Consider the following 27,948-nt stretch of genomic DNA (forward strand, 5'->3'; position numbering starts at 1 on the left):
GTTTTATAGTAAGTTTTAAAATACTGTAGTATGTCTTCCAGTTTTATTCTTTTCTAAAATTGTTTGGCTAATCTAGGTCCTTTGCATTTCCATATAAATTTTAGGGCCAACTATTTACACAAAAAGCCAACTGGGATTTTGATAGGAATTACATTGAGTATATAGGATAATTAAGGGAGAATTTCTATCTTAATACTTTTAAATCTTCTAATTTATGACCATGGAATATTTTTGCATTTATTTAGATCCTATTTACTTTCTCTCCATAGCTTTTAGTGTACAAGTCCTGCACTTTTGTTAATTTTTTGCCAAGTATTTGATTCTTTTTAATGCTATCGTGAATAGAATTTTTTAGAGTTATTTTTTGGAATGTTTGTTTCTAGTATATAGAAATACTGATTCTTGTATATTAATCTTATATCTTGCAACCTTATTAAACTTGTTTATTAGTTCTAATTGTTTTTATATACTCCTTAGGGTTTTCTACATACAGGATTATGTTGTCTGCAAATAAAGACAGTTTTACTTCTTTCTGACTTATATACTTTTAATTTCTTTTGATTGTACTGGCTGGAACATCCAGTACAATGTTGAATAGAAGTGATGAGAGTGAACATCCTTGTTCCTGATCCTGGGGAAAGCTTTTAGTCTTTCACCATTAGTTTGATGTTAGTTCTAAGTTTTTCTCACATTCCCTTTATCAGCTTGAAGAAAGCGTCCATTCCTACCGTGTTTCCCTGAAAATAAGACCTAGCCAGACAGTTAGCTCTAATGTATCTTTTGGAGCAAAAATTAATATGAGACCCGGTCTTATTTTACTATAAGTAAAATACTTATAGTAAAATAATTGTAGTAAAATAAGACCCGGTCTTATATAATATAAGACCGGGTCTTACATTAATTCTTGCTCCAAAAGACACATTAGAGCTGATTGTCCAGCTAGGTATTATTTTCGGGGAAACATGGTAGTTGGTTGAGAGTTTTTGTTATGAATGGATGTTGAGTTTTGTCAGATGCGTTTCCTACATCTATTGAGATGATCCATGTGGGTTTGATTCTTCTGTTAATATGCTATATTCATTGATTTTCAGTTGTTAAACCAGCTTTGCATGCAGAGATAAATTCCAGTCAGTTGTGGTATATAATCCTTTTTGTATATTCCTGAATTCATTTTGCTAGCATTTTGTTAGGAATTTTGTGTATATGTTCATGAGGGATACTTTTCTGTAGTTTTCTTCTGGTGTCTTTGGCTTTGATACCAGGGATATACAGGTCTCATAGAATGAGTTAGAAAGTATTATTTCTTCCTTTTTAGGATTAGTATTATTTCTTCTTTCAATATTTGGTAGAATTCACTAGTGGAGCTTCTGGACTTGGGTTCTTTGTGGGAAGCATTTAAATACTAATTCCATTATTTTACTTATAACAGATTTAGTTAGACTGTCTATTAATGCTTGAGTCAGTTATAGTAATTTGTGTTTTTATAAGAATTTGTTCATTTCCCCTAAGTTGTCTAACTTGATAGCATAATAGTGTACATATTATTTTCCTTAATAGTATTTTTAAGTTCTGTGGATTGAGTGATGTCCCCTCTTTATTGCTGATTTTAATAATTTGTATCTTACCTTTTTATTGGTCAGTCTAGGTAAAGTTTTTAATCGTGTTAAATAAAATGTAACTTAGTAAATTTGAACCTCTAATTGGCTTTATTAACTGATTTCATGAATGAGGCAGCATCTCATCTAGCACGCAGAGAGATACTCAGGGGTTATACAAAATAGAAGACCTTTATAGAAAGGAGGGTGGGATAAGGAAGTCATCAGCAAGAGAAAAATGAAAGTATATTGGAGGAAAGAAAGAGTTCAAGTGACAACAGCTTTTTGTTGGCTGAGCTGTGGTGTTTCCATTGGCTGGGCTTGTTGCTAGGCAAAAGGAAAATCTCCTCCTGCTGGAGTAGTAAAGTAGCTGTTTGGGAATGCAAGGTAGTCTCTTCTGTTGGAGTCCATAATTGACCTGGAGTGGTAGGGTGTGAGAGCTCCCTCTGTAGGTCTTCTCAACTCCCAGTTTTAGTTGAGGTTTCCTTTATTATAAATTTCACAGTAGATTTTCTTTTTTAATCTTTTTAGAAGATCCCAACTTTTAGTTTTATTGATTTTTCTCTATTGTCCTTTTTTTATTTCATTGATTGCTGCTCTAATTTTTATATTCCCTTTTGCTTGTTTTAGATTTAATTTGGTTTTCTTTTTCTAGTTTCTTAAGGTAGAAGCTTGATTATTGATATGAAACCTCATTTCTTTTCTAATAAAGCTATACATTTCCCTCTAGCCAGTTCTTTAGCTGCACACCATAAATTGTGATATTGTGATATGTTGTATTTTCATTCAATTCAGATAACTTTCTAATTTCTTTTGTGATTACTTCTTTGACCCTTGGATTATTTAGAAGTATGTTGTTTAATTTCTAAATATTGGAGATTTCCCAAATTTCTTTCTGTTATTGATTTTTAATTTCACTCTATTGTGATTAGAAAACATATTTTGAATGGCTTCAACCCTTTTAAATTTATTGAGACTTGTTTTATGGCTTAGCATATAGTCTCTTTTGACAAATGTTCCATATGCCCTTTAAAAGAATGTGTATTCTGCTGTTGTTCGGTGAAGGGCTCTGTAAATGTCAGTTGGGTCAGTTAGGATGATAGTTTGTTCAAATCTATGTCTTTGTTGATTTTCTAACTGTTCTCCATGATGTTTTGAGTTTTGAAAGTTATTCATCTTGAGACCTTGTGGGCTAGTGAGACCTTTATAATTTTTGTCTCACCTAGCTAACAAAAATCTAGAGACCCAAGTGATTTTCTACAGAGTACCAATAAAGAAAATATGGTCAGTTCAGATATTAAATGTACTTTAAGTAAAGGTCTTCAGGTATGGGAGTTAAAAAAAAAATACTAGGTACATGTATCGCAAGATTATGTTTATGTTTCAGAATCCTCTGCTTCATGGGAGGAATTCATTTACAATAGTACAGAAAAAAATTGTGTAGATTTCAGGAACTTGTTAGAGCACAAAGATGATTAGTTGTGAGTAATGAAAGCCAACTTACATTTTAGTGACAATAGGTATTTTAGTATATTAAGTCTTAGGTAATGTTTATAGATTTGGAAAATTTATAGGTTCATTATTCTTTCATTTCATTTGTTTCTTCTTTGGTGCCATTTTTCAAGGTTTATTTTGTTTGATTCATTATTTATCTAATACACATAGAAGAAGATACGTGGAATAAGTGAGGTTGGATTATCCCATAATTTAATTGTCCCCATTTTTAATTACTCCATAGATACCTGCATGCATATAGTCATGATGATGTTGGAGATGACATCTCATCCACACACACTTGCACACATCTCTTAACATAGCTTGTTACTTTTTGTCTATGTATTTCCCCTTCCATAGAGCTTTATTTTAACCATTTTCATCTCTGTAAAATTAAGTGCAGGGTGGTGATAAAAAATTCTAAACTGTCTATTTTCCTTAGTGATAACCAATACTGAATATGCAGTGTATGGGTTTAAATGGAAGGAACACAGAATGACATCGTCATTCCATAAAGGTGTAAACCAGTAAGACCTACTCCATTTATTCATCCCCTTAGCAAATGGCTAGCATCCTACTGTGTGCTAATCATTGTGGCAAGACACAGACAGTAAACAAGAAAATATATGTCAAATGGTGATAAGCCCTTGTGTCGGTTTCCTAGGGCTGCTGTAACAGAGTACCACAAACTGTCTCACAACAACAGAAGTGTATTTTCTCATAGTTTGGGAGGCTAGAAGTCCAAAATCAAGGTATCAGTAGGGTTAGTTCCCTCTGAGGACTCTGAGGGGAAATCTGTTCTAAGCCTCTCTCTTAGCTGTCGGTGACAGCTGGCAGTCCTTGGTATTCCTTGGCTTGGAGATGCATCCGTTCAGTCTTTGCCACCATCATTACATGGAATTCTCTCTCTGTGTCTGTGTCCAAATTTACCTCTTCTGTAAGGACACCAGTCACAGTGAATTAGGGCCCACCCTTATGACCTCATGTAATTTGATTACATCTGCAAGGGCCCTATTTCCAAATAAGCTCACATTTTGAGGTTCTGGAAAAGACATGAATTTGGGGGAACACTATTCAATTGTGACAGCAGTGTAGAAAACAGTAAAACAGGATAGTGGGATGCTGAATGCTGGGGTGACATGGGCTTGTGATTTTATGTAGAGGATCAAGGAATGCTCACTTTTGGGGTGTCATATAGACAGAGCATTGAGGAAAGTGAAGGAGAGAGACTGGTGGACTTCTCTGGGGAGAGGTTTGCAGGCAGAGGAAGCAGCATGTTCCTCTGAAGCAGGACTGTTCGGCTTTGTGCAGAAGCATCAGGGAGGCATCCATTTTGCTGGAGGAAAGAAGGTGATGAGATCAGAGAGGCAGCTGCGGCACGTAACACGTGGGGCCTCCCAGACCTTTTGCTTTTATCTTGAGAGAAATGGGAAACCACTGGAGAATTCTAAGTAGAGGATGGTGTGATTAATGTATGTTTTATAAGGTGCTCTGGCTGCTGTGTTGAGAATGAGTGAGGCTGAAGGAGGCAGGTAAGGGAGAAGTCTACTATAGTAATCCAAGTGACAGAGGTAGTGTTGGAGGTAGAGTGCAAAGAGTTCACATTCTTGATAGGTTTTGAAGTAGAATTGGCAGGTTTTGCTGATGATTCGAATGTAGGGTGTGAGAGAAAGAAACAAGTCACGGATGACTCCCAAGCTTTTTGGCCTAACAACTGGAAGGAATTGCTATTTACTCAGAAGAAAAAGACGTAGTGAGTTGGTTCTACAGGAAAACGGTCTGGGTTATAAATAGAAATCTAGGAGAAGTCACCATACAGATGTGCTATAAAGGTATGAGACTGGATGACATCCTTGACTGGGGAAGACTTGTGCGGTCAAGGGCACAGATGGAAGGGGTAACTTAGATAGATGCGCAGATAGTTCATCCAAAGCAGTAAGACAGAAGTAAGAGAGTGGGGTACAGATGCAGGTGGGTGACCAGTTTGAAGAAGAATTCATGGAGGAGGTTGGTATAACCCGAGCCATAAAAGGCTGGCTAGGAGAGGGCCCAAAGAAGCCTGTCCCAAGTAAGGCAACAGCTTAAGTGATGGGGTGTCCTGGTGCTGTGGGTGCTAATAGGACTTTCCCCAGAAATAAGAGATTTTTGTTGCTGTTCTTGTTTAGTCTCTTGAGTTTATTATTGATGAGCATTTGTGACCACGTAGTACCTGGTTCTAATTTCTCTTCTAATTTCTAATCATTTTCTGGATGTAGCTCTTCCTTTCCATCCTAACTACCCTTATTCTAATTCAGGCTTTCTTTGCTTCACCATTGGACAGTCATGGCGTTCTCTATTAATTATCCTGAGTTCTTCTCGTTCAGCTCATCCTGTATGATGGTACAGATTTAGCTTCTTACAGCACAGATTTCATTATAGGTCAGCCCTTCTTAACTTTTCCCCGTCTTTGTAATTAGTGCACCATTCCAGGCTTTCGACAATCTAGTCCCACCCTGCCATTCCAGACCCATTTTCTACAGGTCCGCTTGGTGATCGCTGTACTCAAACTAAGCTGTATTCCTGCTAATACCCTTGTGACAGTGCTTTCCTGCCTCTGTATGTTTGCTCATGATATTCCTTCCACAGAGCATGTCCATTCTTTTTTCTCACCCGCAAATCCCATTCTAAAGAGATGCATGTGATTTTAGAGCCAGTATGTCCTGGGATACCAGTGCCCACTAGTTTTTATTATAGTATGATTCATCACCAAAGATGCTACTGCCACTCTACCGTCAGTGAGACAAATAACCTCCATCTGTTATGTTCTCTGGGTACTTCCAGCTATTAGTAATTTCTTTTTTTGTTTCCATTGTTGACTTGAACACAGCAGTGCTTAGGAATAATAACAATTTGAATTTTTGAATTACAGCAGAATTCTCAGGTTCTTTAGATCAATTCACAAATGTTAGCCCCATCAAAGAATTAGAGAAAAGTAATATGTCTATATTTTGAGCTCTACAATATTACACAATATTCTTCACAAAATCAGAAAAAAATAGAGGGGAGGAATAAAAGAAGGCTCTGAGGGGTCCTCAAGGAAAGGTACCATATAAACACAGGGTGTCATTATTTGTCAATTTTTAGAAAGGTTTACCACGTGAAATACGGGTGTTTTAAAATTTCTGGTACTTGATTTTTCCTTTAAAGAATGACTCAAATTTTTGAGGCATCATAAAACATCATTCTGTGCTGCCTCCGGCTCCTCCATCGTCCACAAAAGCACGTTCAACCTGTAGCCTCTTGCTTCTCTCCTTGGTGAGGCATCTAACTCAGCACTCACTGTGTCTCTTCAACTAATACATGAATTGCACTTCCATTCAATTACCAACTCTTAATTGGATCCCATTGCCAGATTGGTCTCCTGTTCCAGAGTGTTTCCTCTTTGCGGCACAGTTACTATGGCTACTTGGTTCCTTCTGCTCACTTCCTGCATTCGTTTGATGACATCCACTCAGGTACTGAAGCTAGACAGATACTGTAAAATTGTTACAGGACCAGACACTGTCATTTTGCATTCTGCTTCCTTCCTACTGCCCATCTAGAATGGGATCAAGTCAGGTGGGAAGGTTCTTAATTTTTCTATATCACTTTTATTTTACTGAGCTTCACCACGTTTTAGAATTCTAGGACCTTAGAAAATTGTGGACACTCTCTCCCCCTCTCTACTCCCTGCCTCCACCCCCAGCACATACTTCCAAGCATAGGGCATATACGTTATATGAACAAGCCAAAGAAATCACTTTATCATTTGATGAGGTCTTCCTTTAGTTTCTTTCTTATGTTACCACCACGTCCGAATTTTGTACTTTAAGTGCATTCATTCTGGAATTGGGGAAATTAGTTACACTAAATTAGAGTGGATGTTCTTTGGTCTTTAGTTAACCTCTCTATGCCCTGTAAATATTAATTGATAACCTTAAGTTTTTGGGGGACATGTTCAGTGGATCTTTATCATTAAATGGAATGTTTTTAACACGTTGCATACGGATCACGAGAATCTTCACGAGGGATTTAAACCCCGCCGTACGCAACGTGTTAAAGATTAAAGACCTTAGAATGCCATGGAACACACCCATTATCCAGGAAACTTAAAATTTTTCAGCTGACTCGGGAACAGATCTCTGATCTTGACACCCAAATAATTTAAGATGAGAAATATTATTCATCCAGAATGAAAAAGACTTGTAATGTTCTCTTACATAAATTGAGCTGACAACCAATGAGCTAACTGGATGCCATTTTTCTAGTTTCTCAATTGCTTGCACTATCACCTTTTTTCAAGAGTGAGCTAAGACCAGGAGACCTTCAATATCATTCTTCCTATGGCTACAAAGTAGGACTCACAGTTAGCGCCAATAAAAACAAAAATAAAACAGAGAGAGAGCTCATAGTCTGCAGGAATAGATTCCGACAATAAAGACTTTGCATTTACTCTGCTCCTTGTGCCTGGGGTTTTAATTTAACACATCAATGAAAAGGCTGCATTAAATGGGGGGGAAACACTCAGCAGGACTTACTTTTATTAGTGCAATTTGTAAGAAATTACTGCATTTAATGAGAAAATCGTTAAGCATGAAAAAATGGGCTGTTATTGAACTTGTGGAGTTTAAATGGTGAGGTTAAAGTTTTTTAGTTATTGGTAAGAAAAATAATAGTAGTAATAATAATAATAATAATAATAAACTAGGGCTATAGCTGTACGGTTGAGGTGGTCAGCACTTTATATACCTTAGTTCAATTTCCTGCCACTGGTCATGCATAATATTGTCTGTGCTGTTCTCTACAGGGTATCCACTGACTTCCTAAAAGGGAGGCAGTCTGCTAGGTGAGGAAGTCTGGGACAGAGTCTAGTGTAACAGTTTCTAATAGGAGGCAGGACAGGGGAGGCGCAAAGAGCAGGGCAGAGCTGTCCTGTTTATATTTCACAGGCCAGCTGCTTCCAAATAAAACATTGCAATATCCTTTTCAGGTTCATAAAGCTTATACTTTTTTCCCAGTTCTCAGTTTCTTTTGTTGGCCACCCAGTGATTTGTTTTTCCCCAGTAAAACTGTTTCATTAAAGACTGCATAACTATCAACGATACCAGGCCAAGAAGCACCAACATTCAGGGTAAATTCTTCCTGGGGTCTTAGATCCTAACTCTTTTGGAAGTGGAAGCAGAAAGGGTGTTTAAGAAGTAAATCAGCATATCTTTGTCACTTAGAGGAAAAATATTCAGGATACCTTCTTTTTGTACTTCGATTGTCAGAAGTACATTTGGCTTCTGCAAGGACATGCCGGCCATGGGAAGAGTTCCATCACTTCCGGTTCCTCTGGTTTATATCACCATGGTCGCTGTGTGTCATCAGGTTAAACCTGAAGGAAAGGGACCTGGGTGGAGCTCTGGAGATGTTTCAAGTAGAAGTGAAAATCATATTTTTTACATAATTGTGTTTTTGTAGAAGTACAGCTTTTTTTAAAAAAAATGGGAAAAGCTTTAAATATGCTTGTGAACCTTTTCAATAACTTTTAATTGAATTTCATTGTATCCTACTTCACTGGAAAGAAAAAAACTACGTTTTATCTTCCCTTATTATTTAAAGACTATCTTGTTAATTTCTACCTCCTGGAATTACCCGGTGCATCAAATGGGGCACCCACCTCCGTGGGTTTATAATCACACATTGTGCTGGTGGCCCTTAGATGCGCTCCTCAGCCTCTCCTGATGCACTGGATCTGGGGGAGGGGTGGGGACAGAGCTGGCTCCTACAGGGTACATTTCCCAGGCTGCCAAGTCTACTGGTTTCCTACCAGGTTTAGCCAGTGGGAGACCCTGCTGGGAAGTAAGGAGGGAGGAAAAAGCCAGGGTATTTCTCTTTGTCCCTTAATTCGCTGGGCAGCGTCTCCAGTCCTCCCCGGTTTCCACTCCCATAGGGCCAGGCCCCTGAGCTCTACGTACACCCCCCTCTCCTCTCCTCTCCCTTCCCTTCTCTCTCCTCCCTCTCCCTTCCCCTCTTTCTGTTTTCCACACACTCTGGGGTTGCTGAGGGCTCCTTGCTAGTCCTCATTTCTGGGTTACAGCACCATTCTCAGTGGGCGTGACATCTCTTCACCACCTGTGACACTTGCCTGCATTACATTTTCTGGGTTCCATATTCAGTGATTCCTGTTCTTCTGGCTGGGCCCTGACTGACATACACACAACGGCCAATGTACATCCTGTCATGAGGAGACATCGGAAGCCTGTTTGTGATCCGTCTCTGTGTCAGTTGCCTATATTACTAATAAAAACAGACTCATTTTCTTACCAGGCAGATGTTTAAGTTTCTGGCTTAAAACTGCGATTGTAATTTATATGTAGATTTAATTAGTGGTAGAGTGGACGACTTACTTAGCGTTTTATTTGCTGATAGATACTATTCCTTTTTCATTGTCTTAATGACTGACCTGAGCATATATTTATTTAAGTGCTTGATTTTTATTATCAGTTTTTAATTTTGTTTTATAAAGATGCCATTGTCATTAGCTGTGTAAATCTGTTCTTCTTAACATTTAAAAATGATTTAACTGCTGACATCTGCAACATGTGCCCATCTTCAATAAGCAAAATTCACGTGAGGCATTGAGATAATGACAAGAATTAAGTTGGGAAACATCCTGAATGATGCCTGAGTTCAGCAAAATCATTTGAGATGGCTTTGCAGTCTTTTACATACAGTGTGTGGCAGATGAGTGAACCTACTGCTTTTGGCTCTGTCCAATGGAGGGAAGAAACCCACAATAAATGACTTCCTTTCTCTTTGTTAGAAACATCTTTGCAGAGAACAGAGGTGGAAAGGAAATGTAAAGTCAGAGACAGAAGCACGTGGCCCAGGAGTTTTGGCCGTGTGATGGTGCAGCAAGAAGGGAGTTGATTCATTTTGTGGGGCTTTCGATCGCACTCAATGTGTTCCCTAGAGGGGGAGAACATACGTTTCAGATTAAAGAAGAAAAATGCCATTTTCCTCTTACATAACACTTCTGAATGTGGATAACATTTTAATATAACACTACAGTATTATTGTTTGGAGACTAATTTTGTGTATCAACAGTCTGTACCCATGTAAGATGCTGGCTTAATACATAACGCTCATATTTAAAACCTCAAAATCCAGACCATTTTTGAAATCCAGAACAGACGTTTTGATTTTGAAGACTCCTTGAGATAAATGATGGCCCTTGCCTAACTTAGTATCCTAAGATAGATGGTCTTTCCAGTGGCCTTTTTTATATAGCTGCTAATGAGTATTATTGAGCCTTTGACTAATTCTGAAAAGCATTTTGGTGAATTATTATTTGGGCTGTGATTTACTGTCAGTATGAAGACTGACAGGCCATTCCGTAGCCCTATAATTGACACAGAAACAGAGAAAAGCACCCCAATGACCAGCATTTCCTTTATGTGGGCCAGGAAGAAAGGGGAGGCAAAAGCATCATCTAGCCAAAAAATATATATATTATTTTTGTCAGCCATTTCTGCATTTTACTTTGATTAAAAGTGTCAGGGAAATAGGAAGTGTCACCGAACTTGGGAAGGGAAGTCTCCTGTCCACATCCCATTCTGATACTCAGTATATTAACGTGTCATCCATCACAGTTATTTGCTAGTGTTAAATGGTTCATTACAGTCAGTGAACCACAAAGTAGTCTAGGTAGAGGGACAGAATTCAGAATCGTGGACCAAATGCACAGACCGTGTAACTGATTATTCCTAGAAGGGCAAAATCAATCTGGTTCTTTGTATTTATTGGATTTGTTGGAAGTTTGGATGTTTATCTAGCAGTGTTCCTGAACCTTCTGGAGGAAAGGATGGGACAATGTGACATGTAAATAAGAAAACTAAATCCAGATGGGCCCACAAATACATAAAGACTTCATTCTTAAATAGAAACTGGATATTGACACTCCTACTTTTCTTTGAACCCCTTCCTTCCATATCGTTACTGCCAATGGATTGTTGGCTTTTGCATTTGCTTTATGTTAGTGCCTTGACTATTTTTCTCTGTAAGATGGCAACTGTGTGTTTGTTTGTGTATATGTGTGTGTTCCATCTCACTTCAAGATAAAATGGGTCAGAAAGCTGTGTTTTAGCAAAGCAGTTCAGTACCTGTGTAGTTGTTACCTGGGCTCCTGAGTCTAAGGACTCCCTAAGCTTCCATCCCTAATGCCTTGTCCTCTTTTTTTAACACTGTTCCGTGCAGTCTTTATGTCATAATAACACGTAATACTTTATGACACAGCAGACAACTCTCCTCTTCAGATCATCTCTTCTCGTAGTATCTGTGATACCATATCCTTCTGGTTTTCATCCGTCTCCCTGACCATCCCGTCTTAGCCTCCTTCAGCAGCTCTTTCCTCTGTCCAGTTTCTAAATGTTGAGGTCTCTTAAAGATTTGGTCTTGAACCCTTTTTTCCCCACACTTTCTAGGGAACCAAGCTGTATCCCTCCTCAGGACTCACACACACTGTTCTTTCTTCTTGGTGCTCCCTCCCCTCCCACTTCTTCATATCTAATCCTTCCTTCTCCTTTTTTCCTGGACTCATTTCCATGGACTCCATACACTGGACCATTTGCTTTTCTTCTTAACATACCCTGTGCTTTCCCACCTCTCTTCTTCCTGCTTTCGCCCATTGTGTTTTCCGCTGTGTGATGACCAAATTCTATTTTTCATTGCCCAGGTGGAAAGCCATGTTAATTCAAGAAGCTTTCTTATAACCACAGATTTTTAAAATTCAGATCAGTTGCTGTATTTCCATAACGCTATTAACAGTCTTCACATTTACTTCCTATTATTATTTTTTATGTATGTGTTATATCCTCTATTACACTGTGAACTCCTCATAGGCAAGGGTCTTATCTTCAACTTAAATGAATCTTCCACAGAACATACCATAGTGTATTATACATAGCACTTACACAATAAATACATACCAGGTTAAATTAATGAAAATGATCGCTGAATCAAGCATACAGGAATATTTTACATTATAGCATTCCAAGATTCCTCATTCTCATTCAAAAGAAATGAGAAACTTGGGATCTCTGGGATTACTGCCATTGGCCTGTAAAAGCTCTTGTTTGTGCCCAGATATATAACTCTAAATAAACTTTATATCAAACTCTGAAAAACGAGGCGACTGTAAGTGGTATAGGAAATACCAAACATTTCTGTTACTTCTCCTTTTCAAGCTGAAAAAAGGAGATAGCTTCCGTTGCTTTGAATTTCTGTTGATGGTTTTCTGCTCTGCCTACTAATCAGGGTTGTATTATTTACCTTTTAAAAGGACTCGTCCAAACATTCTTCCTCTCCTTTGAATTGCTGTTGGATATTAATTTACTGCTGCAGGATACATTGGTAAAGATTTCTGAAATTGCAGGGAAGTGTTTCTTTAATCCCTCAAGTTTGTGAAGCACTTTATTATAATGGAGATCATAATCTCCTAGTTGGTAGGAGAGATGAAATGGTTACTGAGGACATTTTCTCTTGCTGCAAAATTATATTAGAAAATACTTGGTCCAGTTTTACAATCCTTTCCACAGGCTGCAAGATCCTTAGGAAATAAGATGGTGGCGCGGAGTCTGATGTCTTTCGTCAGGCATTGAGCAGTGCTCAGGTCACTGTGATTCACTTAGTGGCCTCTCTATAGGCGAGCCTTGAAAATAGTTTTCGTAAAAGGAAAGAAAATCGTTTTCATTAGTATTGTGCACACACACACATACACACACGCACACGACTGTTAGGCTGCTCAGCTGCGGCCATGGTTCTGGCAAACAGACCGTCGTAGGATTTCTTGACCATGCAGCATAAAAGCCGAGCTGCCAACTAGTGAGTGGTTTCAGGGGACAAGCGAGAGCGAGTGAAACTCTACGTTGTGAAGGTGCCTCTCTCCTTGGTTTGTTCTTCTACACAGGTCACAAGGCTCAGTTTTGTTCTGCTCCGCAACTTAAGTTCCCTGATGACTTGATGTTCCTGTTTTCCTCTGCTTTTCTTCCTAATGAAGTATTGTTTGTTTGTTTGTTTGTTTGTTTGTGACGCGGCTCAAGTTGCAGTCCACCTTGGAAATGACAGTGTTATTAATGTACTTCCTTTTTCTGTAGCATTTTTTATATTGCTGGCTGGCAGTTATTGTTTATTAAGTATTAATGGCTTGGAGAGTGCTGAGCAGCAGAGAGAATATTTGGGTTCAGCCGAAGGCAGACAATATGTAGCAATGACTTCCCATTCTAAAGGGATATTAAATTAAAACAAGGCTGCTCTTTTCTAATTTGATTAGTGGAACATGGGGTGTCCCCGGCTCATTGTTTTTCACTGTCTTGCACTGTCTGACACTTACCCTGTGTGGAACTCGGGGAAGGACTAGAGGATCTATTTTTCTATGACTTTATCAGGAAGGACAGTTGTGAATGACCCAAATGGCCCCTAAAGTCTGGGGGGAAGAGAAACAACAATTTGAAAAACCCAACAACTTAGTGTTTGAAATCCCAGATGGAACATCTAGTTATAATTTTAAGCATTTTAGAAATTAAATTGTATTTAGTGAAAAGTATGTTAGCACTATCCAGACTTTTCACATACTGACTTTTGGAATCAGCATTTTGCATCTCATTAAGCCCCTACCCCTGCGAAAAGAAGTTTGGCTTTTGTGCATACTGACCACAAGGCTCTCAAACCGTAATATAGGTACTTTCAGGCACACAGAAGCATACATTCTCTCTAACAAGCATCACTCAAATACCTAAAGAAAAATAAATTTGTTGTCTTGTATTCTAGCGAGTCACCAGCTAATAAATCACATTGAACAGTTTTTGGATACTAATGAAACACCGTATTTTATGAAAAGCATGGACTGCATCAAAGCCTTCCGGGAAGAAGCTATTCAGGTAATGCTCTCCTAGCCTGTCTCCTCTTCCGAAACAGATGGCCACCATCACAGGAGAGACAGACAGCATCCCACCGATAAGCCTGGGCTTTGGAAATAACCGTTCTCGCTATAAATTGCAGTGTGTGCCAAGAGAAGTAGAAACGACTAACTCATTTTAGTATCAGTGTCATTTCTGAAGGGGAATAAAGATGGGTGGGTGAATGGAAAGTTTTATTGCTGGAAATTTGCTTTTTATTATACTACAGCCCTGGCTGTCTGGTTCCTACTGGGGAACGAAGGAAATTTTCATTGTAACCTCGGTGGTCCAGTCATTATTGTAAAGATGGGCTATTTTAAGGAAATGATGGAAAATATATATTGGTATAATTATTGAGAAGGATTTTATGAAGACAGGAGTAGGGATCTGCATGCTGGGGGAAAAATAATACTGAAAATTAATTACCACCTCTACCCGACCTTTTGTTTTTGTTGGTGTGTTTTAGTAGAAGTTTTTTTAAAAAAAAAAAACACTTCTAAAAATCTTCCAAATTATTTCTAGGCTTCTATACAGAGACTCTAGGCAAGAGTAAACAAGTTTAAATTAGAAAGTATATTTTTAAAGTAGGCACAGTTGTAGGATATGTCAGTTCTTATGTGGTGCTTATTAAATATTTGCTGAATGAATGAGCAAATTCTTGAATAGTTTAGATACTTACAAAGAATGACAAGAAAATGAGAAAATGGTTAAAATTAGAATGGAATAAGAGATTCAGTAGTGGATGACCCAAGTGTCCTACAGATATTAATAAAAGACCAAATTTTGGCAAAGTGGAGTCAGGATAAGACAAGGGTGACTCAGTTAGGGGGAAGAAGATTTGGTTAGATCGAAATAGGTAGTGAAAACGTTGCTTTTTAAGTAACTGCTTCTCCCCCCACCCCGCCCCCCGCCCCCCCCCCAGCTAGATGGACTATCTGATAACACTTCTGTGCTCTGTTCCCACAACATGTCCTTAAAAGTATTAGGTGATTATATTTCTTTAAAAATAAAGGGGGGGGGGACAAAAAAGAGATGGGGTAAGATGAAAAGAACTTTAGAGAGGTATCACTTACTGTAGAGACCTTTTCAACTGTAAAAATTTTTTTAAAAAATGTTTTATGGAAGAGCTGGAAAAATCTAATACTGACTGTTTATTTGCTCCTATTAAGGAATTGTTAATTTTATGAGTACGGTTTTTTAAAAAAGAATATGTATTTTAGATATTGCATATAAAAATATTTGTAGATGCAGTAATATGGTGGAAATTTGCTTCCAAACAACCGGAAGGCGGTGGGGAAGGTAGGGGCACAAAGGAGACAAATGTGGCCGAGCTGGTAATTGTCGAAGCTGCACGATGGGTGCACGAGCGCCAGTGAGTTCTTCTCCTTCTGTTTGAATGTGTCTCTACTGGGAGTTAAAGAACAAAGTACCAGGCCACCAGAAGTTCTGTACCTGCCACAGATGGAAGGATTTCAGATCGCCAGCAAACAAACTGAAATTTGCAATGTCAGTTCCCCATTTGCCAAAGACCATTTTATATGTGTTATAAATATGATGGATCCAGTACCTGCAGAACTTTGGCCTGGGGGTGACTGTGTTATTGTACTTGCTCTGACGTCTGCCTCCTCTACCCCCGTGTGCCATCACAGTGTTCAGAAGAGCAGCGCTTCAACGATTTCCTGAAAGCCCTTCGAGAACAAGTGGAAAATAAACAATTAAATCATTTCTGGGAAATTGTCTTTCAAGGTAAGCTGTCGCTTTCTCCAAATATTTATGCTGTTTTTTTCTAAATGTAAATGTAAATTACATTGTGTGATGACTCTCCATGTGGATTTGGGAAATGCTCAGGACTCAGTGAACTAAAATTCTTGCTTAATAAGCATAAATACAAAGTGATAAATAATAAGTAAACATGTAAGTCCCATCTTACCCTGTGTAGCATAACCTGTTTCCAAGATTGCGCCTTTCTATTTGTTGAAAGAAGTTGTGGGGGAAAAATTACCCCCTCTCTCAGAGTCGTAGACACTTTCAGTCCTGCTGGGTCCACAGCATTTTCATTGACCTCACCCGTACTTCGCTCTCCTGCTACCTTTCATTACCTGGATTTGGGCTTTTCCTGTAAGCAGACCAACATCTTCAGGCATCAAAGTCACTCAGCTCCTCACTTGTTCACAGAGACCAGTGCAAATCAAACCTAGAAAGAAGGGAACATACACTCTTTCAGCTTGAGGCTGATGTTTGATTTCCTTCATTGCTCTTTGCCCATTTTTCAAAACCTGACGGTTTTCTTTTAGAACCCTACTACAAGGTATTACCTACTAAAAATAGACATTATAAAAACAATGATGTTGAAAAGTATGAAACTTTGCACTTGAAGTAGAGCCCCCAAATTAATTTCAACCTGTTTTTCTGTGCAAATTCTGTATAAAGGAGTTACATACCTATCTGTCCAGCTTCCAAAGCGCAGCTTTTCGTCACACAGGCAACCATTTCCCTGACAGTTAATTTTTCAGCCCTTGAACTTCGACACTGGGGAACAAAAGCAATTAGAATGGGTGGTGAGTGGGGCTTACTCGGTTCATGCATATGTCTCTGCTGCTGACCCAGTAGATGAAAGGGTTGGTTCTGGTATTTATTGAAGGCCTCCAGCATGTTGTTTGCTGAAAATAAACGTACAGGACATGCACAAGACAGATGTTTTCTGAGAGTTCCATCAATTGCAAGATGCACACAACTTGTGCCATTTCTAGGTACAAATGGATGTTAAATGCATGTGCTTTTCTGACAGTGTTTCACGCATCAGCCATTTGAGGCAGGAGAAAATCTTAGGAAGAAGAGAAGACTAAAGGGTAGATTTTCTATCCTTGATTTGCACTCACTGATCTAAAATTTGTGTTAAATGATAATAGACATGGCCATTGTAAGAGCATGTTTCCTCCCGACCTTAGCCTACTCGCCAGGCCATCAACAGCCAGTGATACTGCTAGACGTCATTCAGTTATCATTTATTTACTGAGCTGCTGCGGTGTGCTATACATTGAGGGGAATACAAAGGTGAATAAAACCTTGCCCTGCCCTAGAGAAAAGTGTAGAGTCATGTTAAGAGAGAGAACATTTATACAAATACTTATACAAGATAACACATGATACCATTTCAAAGGCATAATAAAGTGACCTGAGACTTCTGAAGGAAAGATTATTTCTATCTGGATTTAAGCTAGGAAGACTTCGTGGAGCAGGTAGCATTTGAGATGTGGCCTTTATTTTACACAAGCAAAAATAGGAGGCAGGATAATGTAAGATGGAAGGAACAGTGTGAGTTAAGTGCCTTTATGGTCTTGTATTTCTTATAGAGAAGAGCACCCTTACAGTTTTAAAAATCGCCAGGGCAAAATGGGAACAGATATGGTGGAAAGGAAGGTGGGATTGGGGTTGATTCTGTACTTGGATTTTACTCTGTGAATTATTTTTTAGATGGAATTACTCTGATCACCCAAGATGAAGCCTCTGGAAGCTCTGTCACAGCTGAGGAAGCCCAAAAGGTATTGACAACTGTCTTTAGACATATGATCACAGTGGATATTATTTTCTTGATGCCCATTCTTACTTGAAGAAGTTCAATTTTAAGGGTAACTAAATTTAGTGTACCCGTTATTACTCAGCCAACAGTCAAATTGCTTCGGCTGCAGCATCCTGATGGGAGAAGTGGTACTGTCACTCAGTTTTCCATAGACCGAGGTAATGTTTCTAGAACTTACCTGTGATCCCAGCTTCAGTATCTCCAGAGCTGCTAAAGTCCAAGCTTAGCCTGGACCCTAGTAAAGGCTGCTAAATCCATCTAGCTCAGAGATCCCCACCCTGGCTACACACTGGTCACCAGGGGAGCTTTTTTTAAAAAATACTGATGACCAGGCCCCTCCCCCAAGACACTATTCCACAGAGGTGGGTCTAGGCATGGTTTTGCCTTTTTAAAGCCCCTTGGGTGATTGTGATGGGCAGCGAGATAGAGAAATGCCAGTATTCTGGCATAAGCCCATCCAGGTGTGTTCAGTAAGTAAAAGATCCCATGTATCCAGACCCCATGTGCTTCGTCTCGACACAAGTAGTTGGGCCACAGTCTCACAGCTTGGTGTATCAGTACCATAGCTGATTCAGCTCTGAGTCAAATATATGTGGCCATTTAGCTCAGTAATCCTTCATTATATCTCAGGTTTTTGAAGATATTTTAATCAAATTAAATTGAATAGCTTAAAAGTATATAGTTCATAATATTCAGCTTCAGTTACAGTCTCTGATTGATCCAGTGCTAGTACAGCACCTGGCAGCTGCCACTTATGTACTAAGTCTGCTGTGTGCTGGGCCCTGGGTGGCATATAAGACAGCAGCCCTGCCCTCTGGAAACTCACACCACCAGCTACGAGGTAGCAGAGGAGGAATGAGACAAAAAATAACCGTACACACACTGAGGGAGAAGCGGCCCGCAGGACAGGATGCCTGTAGGGAACGGCAGGAACAAGGCCGCCAATGTTCATCTCATGGCTACAGTTAGGCCAAATTAAAAATGCCCTGAAGTTTTATAAAGTCACTTGGCAGAAAATGTTATTTGGAAGAGTAGTCAGTCAGAATACACAAGAATTCTTCTTAAGCACTTTGCTTGGCAGGAAAAAAAAAAATCACTTTGTTAAAGAACATCTGTGGCCCTTGCTTTCAGGAAGTAACATCCTGGAATTTTAGAAGCACGTTCTAAGAGGCTGGTTATTGTCTCAGAAGGGGTTCCACGCTGTCCCCCCTCTCTGCCATACGAAAGGGACTATATCTAAACTTACATCATGGAAGAACTTTCTGCAGCAGGGCTGGCTGACTTAACCTATATTTCGCAAAGAATGAAAAAATCCACACATTTCTAGAATACACTGGGGGGAAATGGCTCTCCTTAAGATGTACAAGTGTAAAGTTATGATTTAATTTTCATTTTAAATGGACATCCCTGGTTAATTAAATCATCAACATTTGAAGAATTCAATAACTTGTAAATATCTTGAAAGAGTTTAAATGTACTCTAAGGATTCTTCTTTAACTCTCTAATAATAGTCAAGTTTCCTTAATTGCTGATTTAAGAAGAGACCAAACTTGACACTTGTTTTGAAGGCAATGTAAACGAATATTTTAGTACACGGTCAAAAGTGATCACGCTCCCCTAACGTGGCCGAGGGATAGAGCTGCAGCATGTCTTTCCTGTTAAGACCCCCAGCAGGCAGCTTCCATGAGCCAGGATCTCAGTAACCTCCCCATTATCATCTGTAAACGCATTCTCCCTTCTACGCTTCTTTCTAAAAATCAACAGGTGCCATTTAAAAACATTTTTAATACAAAGGCTGTGAAAAACAAAATGAAGGGTTCATGTGATACCGAAGCCAACACAAAAGCATACTTGTGCCAGGGACACAGTGTGTGCCACAGGGGAATCAGAACAGCCCCTCCTGTGTTTACTGGGTTTTCTCCGTATTCAAAGATGGTGGCATTTTTCAAACTGTCTTAAATCACAGCCAATTGAAATGAGTTCTGCTGAAACTAGAATCATGGAAGGACATCGCCCATATGTAGTCATGAACTGAAATTCCTCTCTGTAGCTTAGTTATCAGACTTAAAAGTCCTAATAGGTGGGCTCTGTGCCCTTGAAGTCCATACAAGATACCGCATGTCAACATAGAACAAACCTCAGACAATTTGCAAGAAACACATTATCCCTTCTTCGATTTCTTTGCTCTCTAATACTCTGGATTCACTCAGCTGTGACACCTTTGGTTAAATGTACTGCTATAAGGAAAAGTACGTTTCTTTAGATAATGCTCCCCTCTTCCTCCAAAAATGGTAGTATGTACTCAACTCTCACCTTGATAATAGATGTTATTTTAACGCAATACTGACTAAAATTATTTGCCTTGACTAATTTTACTTGTTTAGCAAAAACTGATGGATAAACCTTCACCCTATTAATGGTTAATTTTGTGTGTCACCTTAGCTAGCTGTGGTGTCCAGTTCTTGTGTTGGTAGTTTTGTTGGTCTCGAAGTTGCTGTGAAGGTATTTTGTAGATGTGATTAACACAGTCAGTTGACTTTAAATGAAGATCACCCTCAATAATGTTGATAGGTAAAGGAGTTCTGCCTGAGTCTCCAGGCTTCTGGCCTGCCCTCCACATTTCCGATCTGCCAGCCCCCACAACTGCCTCTGGAGAGCCCTGAGTGATCCAGTTCAAGGGGGAAGTACTGTCCTACCGGTGTAAAAGTAACGAATGGAAAGCACTTAAGTGACATACTCTCGAGTACGGACGTACTTACAGTACTGATTATGGGAGAGAGGGTGCAGACAGCGTGGCACCCTTTCTGAGACAATAACCAGCATCTTAGAGCATGCTTCTAAAATCCCAGGGCGTTACTGCTGAAAGCAAGGACCATAGCTGTTTTTTAACAAAATGCTTTTTTTTCCGCCAAAGTGCTTAAGAAAATTCTTGTGTATTCTTACTACTCTCCCAAACAACATTTTCTGCCAAATGACTTTATAGAACTTCAGGGCATTTTTAATTTGGCCTAACTGTAGCCATGAGATGAACATTTGTGGCCTTGTTCCTGCCGTTCCCTTACGGGCATCCTGTCCTGCGGGCCGCCTCAGATCAAGCTCTCCCTCAGTGTGTGTACAGTTATTTTTTGTCTCATTCCTCCTCTGCTACCTCGTAGCTGGTGGTGTGAGTTTCCAGAGGGCAGGGCTGCTGTCTTATATGCCACCCAGGGCCCAGCACACAGTATTTGACTCACAGTTGAATCAGCTTGAGGACTGAGGTATAACGAAGGATTACTGAGCTAAAGAGCCTCGTGTGCTGCCACCGCTCATTTCATTTTGAAGCCTCAACATAAATATTACTTCCTTTACATTAATTTTTATTATCATTATAATCTGTCAGTTCTTTCACTAAACTTTGTCCATTTCTGGTTGTTATTATTAGACATGCCCTTAACATTTGACGTTTGGTAAAGTCTTTGTAGCCCTTGCGTGCCCTTCACCCATCAGTTCACTCTCAAGGCACGAGGTAGGCAGAGGTGTGGCTGTTCATCCTGACAGTCCAGGCGCATCTGGGAAGTGTTTTGGCCCAGGCCACACTCGGGAGGAGACCTGGACTATGAATGGAGAGGCTGGTTCTCCACTTGAAGTTTACCTTCTTTATCAAAAACCCTTTTTCTTATTTTAAGTTTCTTCTTGCTAATCTGTGTTAGGGTTAGAACACCATTCTCAACCAGGAGATCTTGGAGACACTTGGCAATCTCGAGACATTTTTGGTGGTTACAGCAGGGGGTGTGCTACTGACTCGTAGTGGGTAGAGGCCAGAGATATTTCGAAGCATCCTACAGTGCACGGGAAGCCCCACAACAAAGACTTATCTGGCCTCAAATGTTGATGAAGCCCTGCATTAGAAGCATCTAAACAATCAGTCTTAACAAAGGCAAAGGACACTGGCTTACGTTGAACAGAATTTTATTCAGCTAGTAAGAATGCTAATGATCTCCTCGCTGAGTTTTTATTTTTAAAACTGAAAGCTCACAAGGAACCCTGACACGTAAAACAGAGAAAGGTGGTGCTGCTCAGTTGGTGGGCAGTGGGATGGCACTCAGGGAGTAGCCCTGCCCAGAGGACTTGGAACTCTCAGGACCTCAAGGAACAGAACCTGAAAAATACTGATATAGTGCAAACTCCATATTTTATAGATGAGAAACTTAGGGCCTTGAGAAGTAAAATGACCTATCTGAGCTGTCACAGTAAGCACTGGCCAGGAAACCAATTGTAGGACGACCTCCAGTCCTCCATTCTGTTGACCCCATGTTAAGAACACGGAGGGGAAAGAGGATTTGTCACGTGGATGTATTGTTTCTCATGGGATTCCAAGAGGCTGAACTGTGCCTAAGTAATCATTTGGTACAAGCTTTATGGGGGAAAAGTCATCTTGTTAGCACTTCTTTTCCTTGTAGCTACCTAAGTTAGCTTTCTTCATTGTTGTTGACACTGATTTTCCACCTTAGCATCATGGATGCTCAGAGCTTAGCAATCTGGGCATTTTACAGATGCTCTCTATAGAGAGCTGAAGTTGACTTGCTCGGTATCTCGCAGCAAGTTCTTGGCAGCAGAACTGACTAGCATCCAGACCCCTGGACTCCTACTGGCCATCTTCCCACCACACCACGGCACCACCTCTCCATGCCTCCGCCGTGGAATGCCACTCGCCACACCTACGTAGACATGCTCACACTCCCTCTTTCAAAAGTACACCCCGTTTTGTGTATGTGAGTGTGTAAGAGATCTCCAATGTCCCATGAAGGATTATAAGATCAGAATTTAAGAATCGTTTCTTGAGAACAGTTGTCTCAAGCTTGGGGCCCCTGTTGGACCCCATATTTTCCTTTGCTGTTTTTCTACTTTCCTTTTCTGGTTTAAATCTCTGGTATAGTTGTTCTACATGAGTACAGGAAAAGCAATAATGAAAATGTCACAGTGTTCCCTTACGTTTGTTTAGAGCTTGATATTTTTAAGATATAATTTTTAAATTTTTATTGAGGTGCAGCCTACATACAGTAAATACACAAATCTTAAATTTGCAACCTGATGAATTCTTACACATTTGTACATCTGGGTGCCCACCACCCAGATCAAAATAGAGAATATTTCCGTCACCCCAAAAGGCTCCCTGGTTCCTTCCTAGGCATAATTCCCCTGCCTCCGAGGTAACCTCTGTTCTGATATCTCACTTGAGAATAGTTTCGCCTGCTCTTAATCTTACAATGGGAATCATGCCTTTTATGATTCACCCGTTTTGTTGAGAGTTGTTCGTTCTTTATTACAGCTGTGTACTATTCCCTTTTATGGTTATACCACAATTGACTCATCCATTCTTCTGATGATGGACATTTGATTATTTCCAGACTTTGGCAATTATGAATAAAAATGTTATGGATAGTCTTGCACATACCATTTGGTACACATACATTGGGTATATTCTTAGGAATTAGAACATAAAACCTACAGTACCAGAAAGCATTTTTGCATACTTCATTTCACATGAGACTCACTACAACCCCATGAGTTAGATAGGGTAAGTAGTAGCATTCCCGTTTTATTTTTGAGGAAAATTAGTTAAGGAAGGGTTAAGTGGCTTGCCCAGGGTTGCTGAGGAACTGACAGCTAAGGCAATGGTTCTGTTCTAACAGGCTAGGCTGCAGGATCTCTCTGCCCTACTCTATTGCCTTTGTAACAGGAAATAAAGTACAGGTGGCATTAACGAAGCTTGAGTGTGTCATTTTAGACAAAATACACGCAAGTGGACTTTTATTCTTCCTGATGCTTTTATACAGCTGGATTATGGGTGATTTTTTTTTGGAATCACCTGATAGTGTTGGAATAAGCCCACGGGAAGCCATGTGTTTTAATTTGGGGAATGGTAAGGGTGTGAGCACAAGCTGATTGTTAGGTTCTAGTTTTATGGAGGGGTAGAAATGGCAATTTCTATACAGAGGTTATTGATCCATTTCTTGGCTTGTGGCCAGGATTGAAAAATAATAGTCTACCCATTCCCTACAGATCTCCAAGTAAGAAGGCTCTTTCTTGTAGCCCCAAGTAAATGATGGTGTTCTGAGGAAGGAGGAGTGCGTCACACAAGTGTCCTTTCTATTTATTCTTTAATTCTTCAGCATGTTGCAGAGGTCACACACACACACACACACACACACACACACACACACACACACGATGAGAGTTGATTTCTGCCCCTTCCTGATGCTTCCAGAGAATCTGTTGGTTTTACAAAGAAAGCAGCCAGTCACTGACTTCTCTGCTGTGTCTCTGGCTTCTCTGTCACTGCACAGCCTGGAAACTGCAGTTTAAAACTCTGATGGTGAGGAGTGATCTGTGCAAGAGCTCAGCCTTGCCTGGGGCTTCAGCAGGATATGAGATGGCAGCCCAGCGTTTAGCCATCACTAGCTTACCCAGAAATGCCGAGCAGATCTATCAGGAAAATCAGTTGCAGATGTTCACACTTGACGGAAGTGACACTTTGTTTGCTGCTGCTCCTCTCTTCCTAGGGATTTGGCCTAGTCCCGGAGATGTGCCATTTGTGTTTAATTACATACACCGTGGTCATACTGTGTAGACAGTCCTAACTTAATTTATTTTGTAATTGTAGTGTGAAAGGGGCGGGAAAGGGAAGTGGAACTTTTAGGGCTGTGTGCCAAACAACTAGAAAGCCAAGGGGTTTTCTAGATTTATCAATCAGTGCCTACCACGTACCAAGTTATTCAGGGGTGATCACAGATGTAGTAGACTATCCAACCCTTCAGGCCACAGAGTTTGTCTGTGTTCAGAAGGTGCTGGTCACTTGTGGCCCCACAGAGGCTTATGGCAGACATGGTTCTACTTTTTATTCTCTTCACCCCAGTTGGATGTCTTATCCTTTAGCCGTATATTCCTGACATAGGGAGAATCATGTGGGGATTAATGACAATGAGAAAAGGAACAAAATAAAAATGATTTTTAATGATGTTAGTAATTAGGAGAATCATAACGATCAATTTGGAAATCTAGGATAGGTTTAATCTTTAGACATAAACCGTATGCAAATACATATGTGGGTTCCTTACTCGTTTACCTGTATTTGGCCCTCAGCTATCTTTATTAATAACCAACCAGAATAAATAGATTAATGACAAAGAAGCTGCGCCCCCTTTGTGTCCCAGGCTGTACAGCACTGCTCACATCGTCTCTTACTCCACTGATTGCCATGCTGCACACAACAGACGGCTGTGGAAGGACCCCACATGCCCTTAGAAAAAGATGAATCCCTTCATCTCTCAGTCAAACTTGAGGATAATGAATGGTGAGGTGGCTGTGACTGAGGGGGAAAAGTTCAGAAGAGAGGCTGCGTCCAAAACAAACCGTCCTGGCCACGTCCACGGTGCCGTTCTAAGTGTGCGTGTGAGCTCTTACACACGAGGAGTGGGAGGGCGTGCGGCACGTGCTTCCTAAGACTTGCGCACAGCCGATATTCAGAGGGTGACTGATCTGTTAGAGACAGATTTTAGTCTAGAAGTTTTAGGTTTTAGAGGCCGTTGTGCCATAAAAATAACAGGAATGTGTAGGGAAAGCAATTCTTGTGTTTTTTTCATGTTGAGAAAGTGAGAAAAGTGTAACTACACTTTCCCTCTTGGGTGGAGACAGCGGCAGGAGAGCAGAAGTGGGCCGGCAGGTACGCTCGCCGCATGACGCGCGTGCTCCGTGCACACTGGCCCTGAGCAGTTCTGGCAGCGAGAGGCAGCCCCACCTTCCACGACCCCTCTTAAAAACACTCACTCCTACGGGCTCATCTCTGTGACCATTTTCAGTACTTGTGCTACCAGAAGATCACTCCGGTGTTAGGATAGATAAGTGGTTGATAAAACTGAGCTCTGAGATGCAGTTACCACGTGTCATGGAGAAAAAGGGTCCCCGCTGCTGTCTCTTGGAGGGACAGGATGGACAGCAGGTGTTCAAATGATTTTCAAGGGTACTCACTACGCTTTTAAAATCGAGTTTGTTTTCATTCCTAGATGTTGCACACTTCAGCTCAGGCCCTTGCTTCGCTTTCTATCTGCCTCTTAGAAGCTCCGGGTCTAGACCACTGCTGCTGAGCAGAAGCGTGCATGAGACTTTTTCTCATCCACCTTCCTGTTTTCAGTTTCTAACACAAGTTGAAGGATTTCCAGAAAAGGAATTGGACCGCTTCCCAAGCTCCTCCTTTTTGTTTGTTTCACATCATTTACAAGAAGTTTTTCCTTTTACATTTTTGTCCACAAGGGGTTGAAGAATCGCTGATTGTATAAGTTCAGACCCTTGATTCTTATGCTCCCTTCAGAAGAGACCAAGACATACTGGTTTGGAGAGTTTGGTTCTTTTCTTAACCCCAGTGAGCTCACATATCTCCTGTGGAAGCGCAAAGGGGAATCTCAGGTGTTCTCAGTGCCTGACGTAGGACCCTCCACTCTGTCACGGCCTCTGCGAGCCATTTCACTTCCTCTTCCCCAGAACTTTCTCCGTGACTGTTTAGGTGGACTATTCAACCTCAAAATTAGTCTTTTCATCCAGGCCCAAGTGAGGGAGCAGACGTCGAGCTGATGTTTCTTTTGAGCCATTTGTAGTGAGATTTTGCTAAGCAAATTTCTTAGGTTTGCCCATGACAATGCTAGCAGTCTGTTCCTTCATCAAAAGAGAGGGAAATGTCATTTTGGTATCATGACCGACTCTATATTCACAGTTTCTGGCCCCCAAAGAAAAGCCAAGTGAAGACGCAGCAGCTGCACTTGAAGAAGGCGGTGACGTGGATGATTTAGTAAGTGCTTTTAACGGATGCCAGGTGTTCTAACGACCCAAGCCTCTGAGCTGTAAATGTAGCACGAAGGCTGCTTATTGTAGACTTGTTTCTTATTTGTGTATCAATCTCCAGCACACCAGAAGCTCCCTTCACTATTATTTATTGCCATTATAAATCTAATCAGATAGGTGATTTTATAATGGAAATCCCTGTCCTCAGTGGTTTTACTTATGTTATTCATTCAGTTTAATCCTCTTCTTCAGAGGACTACAGAGCTGGGGCTGCTATTCCTGTAGTAGCACAGCAGAATGTTATAATTTACTGCAATTGCTCTCAGCCAAATAAGCAATACGACATGTGATTTGTGTGGGTTGACAAAAACAGCCTGTAAAAAGCCTAATTATTAAATGTTCTCAGTTAACTTAATGTAAACAAAATAGGATGACAGGCATTCGGGGGTTTTAGACCTGGTCACACAGTGTCTGGATGCCTGGGAGGCTGCGTAGACGTGTGGGCGTTTATATCCATCGTTCATGTGTGGAAACATTCTGTCTTTAAGCCTCAGGTGATAGCTGCCCAGTAAAAAGTGTCAGCCTTTCGTGGAGAAGTTCTTAGTACTGTAATGAGATGCTTGGTATTTAACTCCCAGCATAGTTAGCAGTGGATCAGTGTGCAAGTCCACGCATGCCACCAGTGACGAGAGCCGTTATCGTTAAACTCTTTCTCACCAGAGAAGCCGCAGTCTGAAGTTGGCCTGGTTCGTTTCTAAATATACTGTTCCTGTTTACAGCTGGACTTGATATAGGTCCTGGATGTGTGGGGATCTGCGAGCTTTACCATCACTGTCGTGCTGAGAGTTCTGCACAGAACAACGTGGAGGATGCCATTCAAGGCGGCCGGAAGGAAGCTCTGGAGTTGGTCCCTGCAGGTTACCTGGAAGTGAATCACCTGATTCTCTATGTAGTAAATATATACATATGAGTATATAAGGGCTATTTAGACCCCATACACGTTTATAAAGAGATACTGTTTTCTGATTGATACATTTCTCTTGTGGTCTTACTGATCTCCGTATATAATACATGTGCTTTGAAGCTTCCTCCTGGAAAATGGACTTCCTCCTGACGGGGCGCTTTAGTGAGGATTGCAGCCCTCAGGAAGTTATCTCACCCAGAACTATGGCCTGGTCATGGGTGCGTTTCCAGTCCTCCCCAGGAGGTGTATAGTCCGTTGTCTGTTCGTCTCACAGCGATCACAGTTTACCCTGATCAAACAATGGCATTTGTTTCCTAGCAACAGAAAGCTGGGTTTGGAAAATCATGGGTAAGTTCTGACCCATTTCTCTTTCTATTGAAGCCTTTTAGTCACACATTACTTTGGCTATATATTTGGTGCTATTCCTTTAGCAGGGTGGGAAGGGGACCACAGTTTTCTTGCATACCCATTTTCAGCAGTGAGTTACAGTGTTCTCGTGAAGAAAAGATGCTCTTTTGGTCCAAACTCTGACATATCAGTAAA

The 27,948-nt window shown here is 40.4% G+C and overlaps 1 protein-coding gene across 1 annotated transcript in view; it reads left to right on the plus strand.

Annotated features, from left to right (window-relative positions):
- XRCC5 (X-ray repair cross complementing 5) overlaps positions 1 to 27,471 on the plus strand; it is an 82,374-nt gene extending 54,903 nt beyond the window's left edge. The window contains exons 17-21 of the mRNA XM_019727052.3: positions 13,920 to 14,029; positions 15,697 to 15,793; positions 17,522 to 17,589; positions 26,374 to 26,448; positions 27,221 to 27,471. Of these exons, the coding sequence (XP_019582611.3) occupies positions 13,920 to 14,029; positions 15,697 to 15,793; positions 17,522 to 17,589; positions 26,374 to 26,448; positions 27,221 to 27,235 (365 nt within the window). The 3' untranslated portion in view covers positions 27,236 to 27,471. The remainder of the gene's footprint in view (positions 1 to 13,919; positions 14,030 to 15,696; positions 15,794 to 17,521; positions 17,590 to 26,373; positions 26,449 to 27,220) is intronic.
- The last annotated feature ends 477 nt before the right edge of the window (positions 27,472 to 27,948 follow it).

This window comes from Rhinolophus sinicus, chromosome 17, assembly GCF_057876585.1.
Source record: "Rhinolophus sinicus isolate RSI-liver-muscle chromosome 17, RSI-T2T, whole genome shotgun sequence".
Lineage (NCBI taxonomy): Eukaryota > Metazoa > Chordata > Mammalia > Chiroptera > Rhinolophidae > Rhinolophus > Rhinolophus sinicus.